This window comes from Helianthus annuus, chromosome 13 (genome assembly GCF_002127325.2).
Source record: "Helianthus annuus cultivar XRQ/B chromosome 13, HanXRQr2.0-SUNRISE, whole genome shotgun sequence".
Classification (NCBI taxonomy): domain Eukaryota; kingdom Viridiplantae; phylum Streptophyta; class Magnoliopsida; order Asterales; family Asteraceae; genus Helianthus; species Helianthus annuus.
Genome location: NC_035445.2, coordinates 90,665,579 through 90,681,033, shown reverse-complemented (window position 1 = coordinate 90,681,033; position 15,455 = coordinate 90,665,579). Strand labels below are relative to the sequence as shown.

General features: G+C 36.6%; 2 protein-coding genes across 3 annotated transcripts; one reads left to right on the top strand and one right to left on the bottom strand.

Annotated features, from left to right (window-relative positions):
* The first annotated feature begins 2,849 nt into the window (after window positions 1–2,849).
* On the top strand, window positions 2,850–8,212 carry LOC110898604 (aspartate aminotransferase, chloroplastic). 2 transcript variants are annotated; one of them, XM_022145408.2, is made up of 12 exons: window positions 2,850–2,946; window positions 4,119–4,184; window positions 4,308–4,385; window positions 4,489–4,683; window positions 4,766–4,804; window positions 5,327–5,416; window positions 5,502–5,610; window positions 6,384–6,493; window positions 6,597–6,740; window positions 6,825–6,991; window positions 7,509–7,773; window positions 7,843–8,212. In XM_022145408.2, the coding sequence occupies exons 2-12, from the start codon at window positions 4,119–4,121 to the stop codon at window positions 7,972–7,974; spliced, it is 1,395 nt and encodes a 464-aa protein (XP_022001100.1). In that variant the 5' UTR covers window positions 2,850–2,946; the 3' UTR covers window positions 7,975–8,212. The 2 variants fall into 2 exon arrangements, with proteins under 2 accessions (XP_022001100.1, XP_022001101.1); XM_022145409.2 differs by lacking the exon at window positions 2,850–2,946 and adding an exon at window positions 3,043–3,061 and having other exon boundaries at window positions 7,843–8,166.
* A 2,834-nt stretch (window positions 8,213–11,046) lies between these two features.
* On the bottom strand, window positions 11,047–15,080 carry LOC110898606 (probable receptor-like protein kinase At1g80640). Its single transcript, XM_022145410.2, has 10 exons — window positions 14,641–15,080; window positions 14,368–14,526; window positions 14,021–14,274; window positions 13,802–13,934; window positions 13,351–13,414; window positions 13,128–13,224; window positions 12,435–12,531; window positions 11,575–11,699; window positions 11,409–11,498; window positions 11,047–11,327 (listed from the first exon to the last, which is right to left on the bottom strand). The coding sequence occupies exons 1-10, from the start codon at window positions 14,786–14,788 to the stop codon at window positions 11,172–11,174; spliced, it is 1,323 nt and encodes a 440-aa protein (XP_022001102.1). The 5' UTR covers window positions 14,789–15,080; the 3' UTR covers window positions 11,047–11,171.
* Window positions 15,081–15,455: the final 375 nt, after the last annotated feature.

Sequence of the window (15,455 nt, the reverse complement as noted above, 5' to 3'; positions counted from 1 at the left end):
ATCAAGTATTCAACCTTTATTCAAACAAAACTATGAACAACCGTCAAGATACAATTTACTAGCATGCATCCTAACATGACAAACATATTCATTAGCCGATTTTCTTAGTATAAACACCCAAACTTTTCGGATCTAATCCAAGTGCAACCAATATCATCATTCACCCTTTTTAACATACAATGAACCCATTTTCATCATCAAATATTTATGTATAGTTCAACTAATAACAAGAAACATTCATGAACCGATTTCTTTTCAAAACATTATGTATAACTCATCTTAACATATTGTCACATAATCTCATCTTACAAACATAACATGAACACACTAACATTCAACAAAGCATTAAGAACACTAACCGGTTATGGGTTTCGAGGGTGTGTGAAAAGCTTCCAACCGGGTGTGTGTGTGAGCCGATCCAAGTCCAAAGATCCAAGAATGATGGAGTGTGTTTGTGTTCTAGAGTTTAGGTGAGAGAGAGAAGTAGGAGAGTGTGTGTTGTAATGTTCAACAAGTGGTAAAAACTAACTAAGGGTAGTTTATATAGTCAAGTTCCAAGTGTGTGCACCCTTAGTGGGTTTCGAGTGGGGGTTCACGGCCCAAAGGCCCAACCGGCCAAAGGTTCTCGGCCCAAGGCCCAAAACCGATTACTATACACTCGAGACCTCATGGTCTCGAGTCGGGTTCTTGGTTCTCGGGTTGGGTTCTCGGTTCACATAAAACACGTACATATATACATACAATGCACACAAAACAAAGCACATAAAAGTTCACGTTATCATTAAGTTTAATCATTCAACTAATCACATATCGTACAAGTATATCGCATCAAGACACAACGAAGGTTCTAGGTTTCGGGTTGTCACATACATCCCACCCTCCCCAGACCCTATAAGTAGCTTTGCTATTTGTGGGATTTACTGGGTATGGTTGTTGTTGTTTTCAACCTTTCTAAACATTCTCCCCAAACGAACATTCTCGATATCAGAACATCGTTTAAGCAAGAATCTAGGCTCAAGGAGACCATACGCGACAAGGTAGTGGTTTTTGAGGGAAGAGATTCACAGTCACGAGATTCTAGTTGGGTTACAAATGGGTTGTATCGGTTATTCAGATCTTTATTCGGTCATATTTCCAAACTGCAACACACGAATATGTGGTTCCCTATTTGTAAGATATCATCACAAAGCCCCTGTGTTTATAATAAAACAAATAAAATATATTCCTCCATTCATTGCTTCACTTGACCCAAAAGATGATAACTTTCACCAAGGTGTTTATATTCTTATTGTGGTTCACTGCCAAAATAATGGTTCATTGCCAAAATAATTGTGGTTCACATAGGCACGGTCAGACTATTTGTTTCGTGAGCAAATGTCTGAATGGTTCAAACATTTGCCTCTGATTGGTTAAGTTTTATACAGAGTCTGAATGGTTAAGACCTCTAATCTGAATTGGTCAGACATTTGCCTCTGAAGGGTTAAGCATTATACTGTCTCTTAATGGTTCAGACCTCTTACTAGTTCAGCACTTAATGGTTCAGACCTCTTACTAGTTCAGCACTTAACCATTCAGAAGTTGCCAAACAACCCCTAAGTGATGAACCAATAAGAGGTCTGAACCATTAAGAGGCAGTATAATGCTTAACCCTTCAGAGGTAAATATCTGACAAATTCAAATTAGAGGTCTTAACAATTCAGACTCTGTATAAGACTTAACCATTCAGAGGCAAATGTCTTAAGCATTCAGACATCTACTCACGAAACAAACAGTCTGAACCATTAAGTGTTGAACCAGTAAGAGGTATTAAGATCCTCATTAAAAGGTAAACAAACAACCCCTTAGGCCGTGGGGTATAGGGCTTGGGTTGGGGCGTGGCCCCTTGGGGCTTGGCTTTCAAGCTGAGCATGGGGCGGTATGGCCAAGCGAGCTGGCGGACTATCATTTGCTCACCCCGCCACGTCAGGCGGTCAAAATTTCAAATTTTTAATTTTAAAATTCAAACGGTCCCCCCAATACCACCAAACCGCCACCCCGATCTCCCAACAACCCTCTATATATTTGTAACCCCCACCCACTTGTCCCCCCATCCCACGAACCGAAACCCCACCGGCTACCCCTTCTCTTGAACCCGCTACCCCACTGGTCCCCCCCATCTCACGACCCAACACCGCTATGGCATCGTGGACCCATGAAGAAGAAATGTCACTCGTCACTAGCGTTGTCGACGCTATGAAGGGACAGCCACCGGGCCAAACAAAATACTGGGTGGAAGCATTCGCGGCCTACTGACATAACGTCCGCCACAACCTCAACGCGTGCCAACATAAATGGCGCGAGCTACGGCCCAAGCTCGACCGTTTCAAGGCTTACTACGAAGCGGTTCCGAGCGGCGAGTTGAGCCACGAGGACCGGGTGGCGGTGGCGAACATAGAGTTTCGAGGCAAGGAGCGAAAGGCGTTCGACAAGATCGACCTTTTTGAAATTTATTTAACGCTCTAGGTTTATTTTGTAATTTTTATAAATTATGTAATTTTTAGGATTATGTAATTTTAAATTTTAATGAAGTTGTAGGTTTTTTTTATAAATGTTGTGTGATTTTTTTTAAATTTTTTGTAATTTTTTTTTAATTTATGCCACCGGTGCACCCAACCCAAACCCAACCCACGCTCCGCCATACCCCGCGGACACGTAACCAAAGGTGGAGGGCTCCCTTTACACGTGTCACCAAAGCCCCAACCTAAGCACCATCATACCCTACAGTCTTAATGGTTCAAATATCTTATTATTCAAACACTTAATTACTCAGATGTTGCTAAACAGCCTCTAAATCCATGATGAGGTATAAAAGACTGCTATTTGCGACTTACTCTCGATTGCATCGTCTCCTTCATCTCCATAACCAAAATCACACTCTCACTCTCCGCACCAACTTCAACCTCAAAGGCAAGCTCTCTTTCTCTCTCTCACTACATATACATTTTATATACGTATCACTCACATCTCAATGGGCCACTGATTATTATTACTCATTTGCAATTGCTTTATCCAAACGCTAAAGGTTTCAACAATTCTCATTCAATTCAGTGATGTGCAGATCACGATTCTCTAACGCTCGATTATCTTGTTCATTCTTTCTCCATTAATGTCATCATCCATATAATAATGTTTCTGGTTTCAATTTTGAAGATCTAAGCCTATCCATAGATAATTTCAATCGAATCACTTTTCATGAGATCGATATCATGATATCATCATGCCCTAATTTATCTAGTTTAGCTGATACGTAGACATACAGATTTGATCACTTTATTTTGTACTCATTTACTGATTCAGTTGCTTCAGAACAGAAGATCATAAATAATGCCTTATTTGTTATTACAAGAAATGTGAAACATTCGATTTTTAATTTGTGCTTATTTAGGGCTGAAAATTTGAAATTTGTTATGATTAGTATCTCAGTTTGGCTTGGCTCTACTTTTAAACTAAATTTTGAAGATATTCTGATTTTTTTTAGAGTTAAATGCCAATTTATTCTATGTGGTTTGGGCCATTTTGCCAGTTTAGTCTAAAGGTTTCATTTTTCGCCTGTGGGTCCAAAAACGTTTCACCGTTGCCGTTAACTTCATCCATTTTTTCAGTTAACAAGAAAGGCAATTAGGTCATTTTATATGGCCGAATTGCCCTTCTAGTTAACAGAATTACATATAAAATGACCGAATTGCCCTTCTCGTTAACATAAAAAATGGATGAAGTTAACCTAGTGGACTAAAATGGCAACGGTGAAACCTTTTTGGACCCACAGGCGAAAAAATGAAACATTTAGACTAAACTAGCAAAATGACCCAAACCACAGGGACTAAAATGGCATTTAACTCTTTTTTTAAATGGCGAACACACACACACACTCTTTTATAAAATCTACACGTAGAATCTACGTATTGTCCACTTTGTGGGACTTGAACCCGCACAACTTTGGTGCGGATAAACACCTGGTGCCACTAGGCCAAGAGCCCATTGGTTGAAGAGATTTAGATGTGTTTTACATTTATCATATTTTAGTTTAAGTGAGATCTAATCTACTAATGTTGTCATTGTGAATGTGTTATTTGATTCAGATGGCTTCGGTTTCACTCCCGTCGATCGCTCTTTCGGCAACACGTTCTTTCCAAGACAAGCGCAAGGTATTACTAATTAGTTCTTATTTCTCAGTGTAAATACTTGAAGAAAAAAAAAACATTAGAAATTACCGGTTTGAAGATTTTTAAAGCTAGTGTTCTAAGAAGACTGTTTTGATGGTTGATCAGGACAAGACAAAGTCAGGATGCTTGTTTAAAAGTGCTTTCTTCGGAAACAAAAAACAACCTCTCTCTATGGAAACACAGGTGTGTGTATATATATATATATATATATCATATATGATATATTTGTATATGACATAGTTACATATGCTTTGTATGTTAAGCTGTGTTTATATGTTATTTGCAGTCCCATGGTAGAGTTACTATGGCTGTAGCTACCAACACTTCAAGATTCGACAATATAACAATGGCTCCCCCTGACCCAATTCTCGGAGTTTCGGAAGCATTCAAAGCTGACACAAGTGAAATGAAACTCAACCTTGGTGTTGGAGCGTATCGTACAGAAGAACTCAAACCATACGTGCTTAAAGTTGTCAAAAAGGTAACACTTCACAAGTTTAAATGTCCATAATACTATTTGTGTCTATGAGAACTACGTAATTGCGTTGAAACGTTTTGTATAGGCTGAGAATCTTATGCTGGAAAGGGGAGAAAACAAGGAGGTACCTTTTTGATGCTCAAACAATTTTGTTTTGTTTTGTTTTGTTTTTATTTTTGTATGAGTAAACTGCCATTTTGGTCCCTGTGGTTTGGTCAATTTTGTCACTTTAGTCCAAAACTCAAACTTTTTGCATCTAGATCCCTGTGGTTTCAGTTTTATTGTCATTTTGGTCCAAAAATGAAATCAGATCATATTTGTCTTATAAAATCCTGTTATTTTGTCATTTTCCGCAGGGGTAAAATGATCATTTGTTTTTTATAAATAAATACCATATTTTATAAGACAAATATGACCTGATTTGCCCCTGAGGAAAATGACAAAATTGCAGGATTTTATAAGACAAGTATGACCTGATTTCATTTTTGGACCAAAATGGCAATAAAACTGAAACCACAGGGATCCAGATGCAAAAGGTTTGAGTTTTGGACTAAAGTGGCAAAAGTAACCAAACCTCAGGGACCAAAATGGCAGTTTACTCTTTTTGTATTTAACAAGTTTCTTTCACCTGATTAAACGAATGCAGTATCTTCCAATCGAAGGTTTGGCTGCATTCAACAAAGCTACAGCTGAATTGTTGTTTGGAGCTGATAATCCCATCCTTCATCAACAAAGAGTATGATTTAGGCGTTATTTTTATTTAAGAAAAAGAATTTATGATTTATGTTTTCATTTAAGCACTTTTTTTCTTTACAATACAGGTTGCCACCATTCAGGGTCTCTCGGGAACTGGGTCCCTTCGAGTTGCTGCAGCACTGATTGAGAGATACTTTCCCGGAGCACAAGTTCTAATATCATCTCCAACATGGGGTGCAAATTCTACCTTTTGTTTGGTTTACTGTTTCTTTAAAGCTCGCGTCTCGTAGCTCGGCTCGAAAGAAGCTCGAGAAAAACTAGCTAAAAAAACTCAATTTGAGATGACGTGAACCAAGCTGGCTTATTTTGTAACCAAGTCCAGCTCGAGCTAAGCTCGGCTCGGCCCATGGCTCGGCTTGTTGGCTCGTTCTTAGGCTCGTTTAACTCCGACGTAAAGCTCAAGCCAAGTTTAGCCTCCTGTATTAATTTCGAGCTTGAGCTCGACCCCACCCTAGCTCGACTCGGCTCGACTCGTTTACAGCCCTATTTTCGTCCCAAAGGTTTGGCTAGTTTTGCGACTTACGTCCAAAGGTTTGTTTTTCCGTATCTGGATCCAAAAGGTTTGAAATCTTGCCATTTTCATCTGGCTCGTTAACTCCATCCATTTTTCTCCGACAAGTCAGGGATATTTCTGTCTTTTTTGTTAACTTCAAGGGCGATTCGGTGTTTTTCACTTTATGTAAAAAGACCTAATACCTCTGAAAAAGACCGAATTACCCTTAAAGTTAACAAAAAATACGGAAATACCCCTGACTTAACGGAGAAAAATAGATGGAGTTAACTAGCCGGATGAAAATGGCAAGATTTCAAACCTTTTGGACCAGATGCGGAAAAACAAACCTTTTAACGAAAGTCGCAAAACTGGCCAAACCTCAGGGACGACGAAAATGGTATTTTACTTTTTTTATAAATAACTTATTATTCGGTCCATAAAATCATTTATGCAGGTAATCACAAGAATATTTTCAATGATGCTAGAGTTCCTTGGTCCGAGTACCGATACTATGATCCGAAAACAGTCGGCCTAGATTACGAAGGGATGATTGCCGACATAAAAGTAACGTATTTTCCCATCATATAATCGTCACAGGATATGCCATCTTACTTATGATCTACTTTCGGTATCCGGTTATTTAAAATAAATAAATTTCTGTACTCAGGCAGCTCCGGAAGGTTCCTTCGTGCTTCTTCACGGGTGTGCTCACAACCCGACAGGCATTGATCCAACTCTCGAACAATGGGAAAAAATTGCTGATGTTATTCAAGAAAAGAACCATATTCCGTTCTTCGATGTTGCTTATCAGGTTTTTTACTTCTAAAAGTTAAAATAGATTTATATTTCACATAAAAAAAAAAGAATATATATGTAATCTCATGTTATTATGTAGGGTTTTGCTAGTGGAAGTCTAGATGAAGATGCATCTTCAGTGCGACTGTTTGCTGCGCGAGGAATGGAGCTTTTAGTTGCGCAATCATACAGTAAAAATCTCGGTCTTTATGCCGAAAGGGTCGGTGCGATTAATGTTCTATGTTCATCAGCCGATGCAGCTGTCAGGTATATCCGGGGTAGCGATAGTGTACATTAATTCAGAAGTGTGAGAAATGTATTATAACACTATATATAACACTATATAACACCATATAAACACCGTATAACACTATGTAACACCATATAACACCATATAACACTATGTAACACTATGTAACACTATATAACACTATATAACACTATATAACAATATATAACACTATATAACACTATATAACACTATATAACAATATATAACACTATACATCTATCATAGACATGCTATCAGACAAAATATAGTGTTATATTTGTTATATAATGTTATATAGTGTTACATAGTGTTATATGGTGTTATATGGTGTTACATAGTGTTATACGGTGTTTATATGGTGTTATATAATATTATATATAGTGTTATAATACACTTTCACACTTCTGGATTAATGTACAGGATCCTCTACCTCCGTATATATATAATATTTATTAATCTTTATTTATATAAATTTATAAATGATTGTTTTGATGTTTAAATGTTTGCATACAGGGTGAAGAGCCAGCTGAAAAGAATAGCAAGACCAATGTACTCAAACCCTCCTGTTCACGGGGCCCGGATTGTCGCTAACGTTGTTGGAAATCCGGATTTCTTTAACGAGTGGAAAGAAGAAATGGAAATGATGGCGGGTAGAATTAAAAGCGTGAGACAAAAGTTGTACGATAATCTCTCTGCAAAGGATAAAAGCGGAAAAGATTGGTCTTTTGTTCTTAAACAGATCGGCATGTTTTCTTTTACCGGTCTCAACAAAGCTCAGGTAAATTTTCTTAACCATTCGGTATGACAATATTTTGGATCTGAATCGTTCGGTTTTCTTGTTTGTTAGAGCGATAACATGACGGATAAATGGCACGTTTATATGACGAAAGATGGAAGAATATCGTTGGCTGGTTTATCTGCTGCAAAATGCGAGTATCTTGCGGATGCCATCATTGATTCATACCACAATGTCAGTTAGAAAAGAATCACTTCAAATTTAAAGAACGCCATCAATAATTTAAACTCGTTTATGCAGTCTCCATACAGTTTTGCCGAATAGTTGGCGGCGCAGTTTGTTGCTCGTCTAAAAAAAATATGCAGTCTCCATACAATTTTGCCGAATGGTTGTAATAATGAAAACTTGTTAGGAAGTCATGTGTTGGATCTTTTATTCTTTTCGTATCAAGATCGAAGCTCGAGAGTAGCGGCTTGCAATATCTATCAGGATTTTCAAGACTTTCGGAGTTCATGGGCCGGCCCGTTAGTGTAATCGGGCTAGGCGACGGCTTAAGGCCTCCGAAAAAATAGGGCTTCCAAAATTAAAAAGAATAAATCTATATTTATAAAAAAAAAAGAATATTATATTTACGGTGATATTTGTTAACATTAATACAAGTGTAGTCTGGTGGTAAGAACAAGATTTGGTTTTTGTGTAAGGCTGGGTTTGAATCCCACCTGCTACCCATTTTCAAAATTATTAATCACCTCACTCACTTTTTTAATAAAGGGTTATAAATGCATCTTTTTTAATCACCTCACTTAATTTATTTGATTAGGGAAGTCATCTAATTTATATAATGGTTAAGTGTTTTATAAGTTTTTTCCTAATATATTTCATGTCAGATACAAACCGAAATTACGAGCCTAAAAAAATTAAAAAGGGCCTTGAATTTTTAATTCGCTTTGGGCCTCCAAAATTCTAGGACCGGCACAGGCAGGATTTGAACATTCCATTTTTATATCTAAACGGGCCGTGGACACAGACACAAATGTTCCTGGGATGACACGAACATTCGCCTTTGATCTGGATTTTATTTTTTTATCTTCTTGCATGTTAATAATCTAAAATTACAAATTTCCAACCAAAATACAAAATGTATAAAACAATTATGTTAGAGCTATAAACATAGTGTCAGCTTCTCTTTTAATCTTTAAGTTTTGGTATAAAACATTTTTTTAAGTTATAAAATGAATAGGTTAAACGGTCAATCTTTGAACCTGCTAGGTTGACATTAGCTTATTTGTTAGGCGAACAAAGTGACAAGCTTGTAGAGACTACTACTTCATGACATTATGTTATGTTAAAGCAGAATCAAATAATTGTCTACTAAAGCTTTCTTTTAAATTTAGAGTAAACTGCCATTTTGGTCCCTGTGGTTTGGTCACTTTTGCCACTTTAGTCTAAAACTTAAACTTTTTGCATCTGGATCCCTATGGTTTCAGTTTTATTGCCATTTTGGTCCAAAAATGAAATCAAGTCATATTTGTCTTATAAAATCCTGCTATTTTGTCCTTTTCCACAGCGGCAAAATGATCATTTCTTTTTTATAAATAAATACCATATTTTATAAGACAAATATGACTTGATTTTCCCCTGAGGAAAATGACAAAATTGCAAGATTTTATAAGAAAAATATGACCTGATTTCATTTTTGGACCAAAATGGCAATAAAACTGAAACCACAGGGACCCAGATGTAAAAGGTTTGAGTTTTGGACTAAAGTGGCAAAAGTGACCAAACCTCAGAAACCAAAATGGCAGTTTACTCTTAAATTTATTATTATGGATTAGTTTAAACAAGTGATCTGTATTGCAAGCCAATTCCAAACATATTTGTGGGATTATATGAATACAAAATAAAATCATTCGTCAACAAATACCAACTTCTAGATATTAAATTGCGATGGCTTTTTTTATTTTAATATTTTTATTGCTTTAGATGTAAGTTTACATTAAATAATAAATTGTTTACAACCAAATCCTTATCTTATATACCATGTTTAAATAAATAAAAAACGTAAACAATAAAATATTTATTTAATTATATTATTATAATATAAAATTTGAGGTAAAAAAGGCCATTTGTTATTATGTGGGTATAAAGAAAAATGATAATTAGTTTCCATAATTTCAAAAGCTCACAGTAAGGCTATACAGTGTGGGGTATGCTCATACTACATGTGAACGATAGAGGCCCCAATACCGCAACGGTTCCGCCCTATGGTTCGCGAGTTGGTTGGCGAGCGCCAACGGCTAATGAGAGCATTGATCGTCTTTTTTACCGTTAAAAATGGTAATAACTAAAAAGAAGATTTTTTTCTCTAATTTTATCCCCACATCCCCTGTGTAAATCCCAATCTTCACCATTTTTTACCACAACTCACCACCATTTACACCACAATTTCAATCATCTTTTTGATATTTCCAACCATTTGATAGCGAACCAATAGACCGAGGAAGAAGACATTGTTTTGGCTAACAGTTGGGTGCATGTTGCGGAGCAAGGGCACCCTCCAAATCATGCTGCTACTTGAAACGCGATTTTGATGCACTTTCATCAACAAGTAGGTGCAAACAGTTGTAACTTAAATCACATTATTGAAAGGTTTATTTTGATGCGAGCAACTTGTGAACTTTTTAGAGGATCTTTTTCATAGTCATGAACCGCGAAGAGGGCATAACTGAAGAGCAAGTGATTGGGACGGCCTCGCGCCGAGTACCAACTACATCAGGGCAGAACCTTCCGTCATCTTGCAAGTTGAAGAATTTTGCGTGCCCATTGTAACAGTTAAGCCGTTTTTTTTTTAAATTCTATGTATTGTTTTTAATTAAGTTGGGTTGTAATATTTTTTATTCTAGTTTAATAAACTTTTTATATTGTTTTGACACTTATTTTTTATATAATGTTAATCAATTTAAAAATCTAAATTAAAAAAATAATAATTAAATAATAGTGATAGGGATTTTATAGACTTTATCCCACCTGCAAGCCACTTAACAAACAATGGAGCTCCCTGTTTAGTTAGCGTTGACGTGACGCGTTTATCCCACACCATATAGCAAAAGCGAAAGTGCACTAATTTTAACGTTATTTTACCAATTTCGTTAAAATAACGTTAAAAGAGGGGGATAGTTAATCATGCATAATGTGATGACGTTGATAGCCGAAAGACAAGGGAGTACATGCACTAATTGGCCTTTGTCTTACTTGCTGAGTGTTATGTGCCTTGTGTCCAAGGCTTGATGCAAAACTATTATCGAGCCAAGGGTCTCACTCGAAGCAGCCTCTCACTTTATATTAACTAGGATTTATGTATTTAAAACTAAACAAAATGGATTTGAATAATCTGATTAATAATTACAGGAGTACAACTATCTAGATCAAAAAACCTCAAGTCATGGCTCAAATGCTGCTGCAACCCTATTTTCTGCAACTCTTAGGGTCCCACCGAGTTCAACCGGTACAAGAGGCACAAGAGAATGCAACACATCCGTTATCAACGGTCTGTAGCTCGGTTCTGGTTGAAGACACAACACCGCCACAGCAGCCACCTACACACAACATTTCGGTTTATAAAGTGCTGATCATAACTCATTCAATAGATGAGTTACATCATATTGCAGTTAACTTACTTGATACAAGTGTTTAGGATCCATTGTGTCCCTAATCACGGGATCTATGATACTCGGAAGCTTTGATCTGTCTGTTAGTTGCGGCATAGCCTGTAAAAGTTCATAAACCGATCATTTCAGATTCAAATTTTGGAATAATATCATATTTTAGAGCGAAAAAACTAACCCAAGTGACGAGAGATTGGCGCTCGGGTGGTGTTTGCTTTTGCTTTTCAACGGGTCGTCTTTTGAGTAACAGCTCTAAGAGTACAACTCCAAACGCGTATACGTCACTTTTATCGGTCAGTTTCCCTTGAAACAAAAACATCAGTTTCAGCATTTAAATAAAAAAGAAATAGTTATTTCATTATTATACCTTTAACATATAAGATAAATATACTAAAACCAAAGGATTCTTATAATTTAACTTTTTGCTGACTATAATTGGGTATAAAGTTAAAGTATAAATAGGACCCACAACATAAAAGACAATTCTTGTTTTTTATTTTTAGAGTAAACTGCCATTTTGGTCCCTGAGGTTTGGTTACTTTTGACACTTTAGTCCAAAACTCAAATCTTTTGCATCTGGGTCCCTGTGGTTTCAGTTTTATTGTCATTTTGGTCCAAAAATGAAATCAGGTCATACTTGTCTTATAAAATCCTGCAATTTTGTCATTTTCCTCAGAGGCAAATCAAGTCATATTTGTCTTATAAAATATGGTATTTATTTATAAAAAAGAAATGATCATTTTGCCCCTGCGGAAAATGACAAAATAACAGGATTTTATAAGACAAATATGACCTGATTTCATTTTTGGACCAAAATGGCAATAATACTGAAACCACAGGGACCCAGATGCAAAAAGTTTGAGTTTTGGACTAAAGTGACAAAATTGACCAAACCACAAGGACCAAAATGGCTGTTTACTCTTATTTTTAAGTTTCAAACCTAATACACATATACATGTGTTTACGTGGTTATCGCAGTTCTCTTCTCTACTTCAGATCAATTATGTATAAAAGTAGTTCAAGATTTGTCAGTCATACCGTCTAAAAGATACTCGGGAGCTACGTAACCCAACGTCCCGGAAAGCTTAACATTTTTATTCGCACCATCCATGACAGCGAGACCAAAATCCGCAAGCTTTAGAAAAAAAAATCATTAACAGCAATTAATAATTATAAAAACATATAAAATGTATCGTACAAACTAGGGGTGCAAACGAGCCGAGCGGCTCGCGAGCTACTCGAGATCGGCTCAAGAAAAAGCTCAAAACGAGCCGAGGCTTATCGAGCCCGAGCCGAGCTTGAGCCTAAAATAAAGCTCGTTTGTTTATCGAGCCCGAGCTCGAGCCTTATCGAGCCTTAGTGTAAACGAGCTGAGTCAAGCCGAGCTTATTTAAACTTGTTTACAAGCCGACCTCGAATCTAAAAATAAGCTAATAGTAAATGAGCTCGAGCCCGAGCTTCACTTATCGAGCCCGCGAGCCTAAAAAGTCTATTATTTATATTATTTTTATTTAATATATTAATTAATAGATAATAAACGAGCCGAGCTCGAGCTTGAGAAAATACAAACAAGCCGAGCTCGAGCTTTGAAAACAAAGCTCGAATTGAGCCGAGCTCGAGCCCGAGCTCTCATAAGTTAATCGAGCCCGCGCCTGGTCGAGCTCGGGCTCGGCTCGGCTCGTATGCACCCCTAGTACAAACAAACAGATTAGATATACTCATAACTAATACCTTGGCATTATATCTTGAATCCAGAAGGATATTAGATGATTTCAAATCTCTATGAATTACAGGTGGTTTGCAATGCTCGTGTAAATATTCCAATCCTCTAATTAAAAACACAAAAAAAAAAAAAAAAAAAACTTAAAAAGAATAACTTTAATAATTATTATTATTATATAATAATACCTTATATAATGTAGAGAATATTTAAAGCTTTACAAAAGGTACAAACCTTGCTGTATCTAGAGCAATTTTCATCCGGCAATGCCATGTTAAATTGGATCCACAAGAAGGCCCTATAAAGTTATAAACTTCAATTCACATTAAGGGGCTGTTTGGCAACATCTGAATGGTTAAGTGCTGAACCAGTAAGAGGTCTGAACCATTAAGAGCTAGTATAAAGCTTAACCGTTCGGATGCAAATGTTTGAACAATTCAGATTAGAGGTCTTAACCATTCAGACTCAGTATAATGCTTAACCATTCAGAGGCAATTGTCTGAACCATTCAGATATCTGCTCGTGAAACAAACAGTCTGAACCATTAAGTGCTGAACCAGTAAGAGGTCTGAACCATTAAGAACCCCATTAAGAGGTAAACAAACAGCCCCTAAATCTTTCTATACAAAAGACACAAACTTTAACTGAAATTAGTTAAAACAAAGTTGTAAAAACGTCGGGTTACCGTGTAACTGCGTGTCTAACGAACCATTTTGCATCAATTCATAAACAAGTATCTTAGTTTCATCATCAACACAATATCCCAACAAGGTTATTATGTTTGGATGTTGAACTTTACTCAATATATCGACCTCTGTCTGCAAAACCCGAATCACAAACCGTCAACAACCGAGTCTTGAACATCATTAATGGGAATTTGAATAGTTGATCAAGTGAAAGTAACCTGGAACTCTTTAAGGGCGTCTCGGCTTTCGTTATCCAGTTTCTTAACCGCAACAAACAAGTTATCGTCGAGTCGACCCTTATACACGCAGCCGAACCCACCCGACCCCAGTATCTCACTCTCATGGAAGTTATTTGTTGCTGCTTTTAACAAACTGTAATCCATAACTGACACAAGTTGCTTTTGACTATTCTGTTTGAAAGCACTATTGGTTCTAGTGATAAAAGAACTCAAAGGAAGCCCTCTCAGTTGATCTTCACAACAAAACCATAAAAAGATTAAAAACTGATAAGAATTCGTAAAAGTAAGCAAAACCCAATATTTATTTTCTGGAAAAATCATCTCACCTAATCTATTAGCGCGAGATCTGAATAATTTTTCTCTGCGGCATATCAACAAACACATTAAGGGCAATAATATGACACCCAGAGAAGAAGCAGCAATAACAGCAATAACAAGCTTTTTGTTTGAATGGGTTTTGTGATTTGAGCTTCCCGCTTGAATCCCTAATCAAAATTACCAATTTATCAACATAAATTTTGCTAAATCAAAAGAAAAATGTTAAAACCCTAGAAAACAGAGCACAGTGGCAATTTGGTAAATAGATACAGAAAGAGTACCGGAATCCGCCATTGAAGGTACTGGAGCAGGTGAAGAAGAGACATGAATAATATTATTCAGCATGTTGGGTCTTGCATCAATGGTGGCAATTTGAAAATTGAAAATTGAAATGAATAAAATAAACAGGGGATTTATAAAAATACTCATACTTGCTCTGTTTTCAAAGTTGGGAAATAATGAGAAATTGGAAGGATTGGGGGTGAATTGGGTTGTGGGTTTTGGATATTGTAAGGTGAATGATGTTTTTGGGTTGGATTTTATATAAGAAGAGAAGAATTAGTTAGTGGGTAATGTCAGGTGGAAGGTGTAGATGGGGATTGAAGATGAACAGCCATGGAAGTGAAGAATTTTAGTGCAGAGGTGAAGAAAACAGTGAGTAAAATCTTATTTGTTCAGAAAGATAGATACTTGGAAGAAAGAAAAAAAGAAAGAAAAAAGTGATATGGGAAAAATCCCTTTTTCCCAAGATTCTTGATAATACTTGCTACAAACAATTCAAAAATAATAAGTCATCAAAACAATATTTTTTTTAAAGTTATTGCTTTATAAGAACATGTGTAGTGGTTAAGAAATATAATGCCCTCATTATGGGGCATTATCCAACACGTGGCAATCCAGTCAGCATGGGGCGTTATTGCAAAATTGGCGTAGTGAGAATAATGCCCAAATAATGCCCCTTTCAATCCTTAAAAAAAAAAAAAAGTGATTTCTCATTGGTGGGTCAACATAAGTCAAAGCTCCAACAATGCAAAATGGCGTTTTAATAATCACGCCTGATTCATTTTTTTTGAAAAATAACGCCCGGTAACGCCGG

Bases quoted from the DNA above. Each gene is read 5' to 3' on its own strand.
- LOC110898606 (XM_022145410.2), bottom strand. From the start codon at position 14,788: ATGAGTATTTTTATAAATCCCCTGTTTATTTTATTCATTTCAATTTTC. The intron at 14,275-14,367 runs GTGAGATGATTT...TTTGTTGTGAAG, and splicing joins ATCTCGCGCTAATAGATTAG to ATCAACTGAGAGGGCTTCCT. The intron at 13,935-14,020 runs GTTACTTTCACT...CGGGTTTTGCAG, and splicing joins ACGCCCTTAAAGAGTTCCAG to ACAGAGGTCGATATATTGAG.
- LOC110898604 (XM_022145408.2), top strand. From the start codon at position 4,119: ATGGCTTCGGTTTCACTCCCGTCGATCGCTCTTTCGGCAACACGTTCT. The intron at 5,611-6,383 runs GTGCAAATTCTA...TCATTTATGCAG, and splicing joins AATATCATCTCCAACATGGG to GTAATCACAAGAATATTTTC. The intron at 6,741-6,824 runs GTTTTTTACTTC...GTTATTATGTAG, and splicing joins TCTTCGATGTTGCTTATCAG to GGTTTTGCTAGTGGAAGTCT.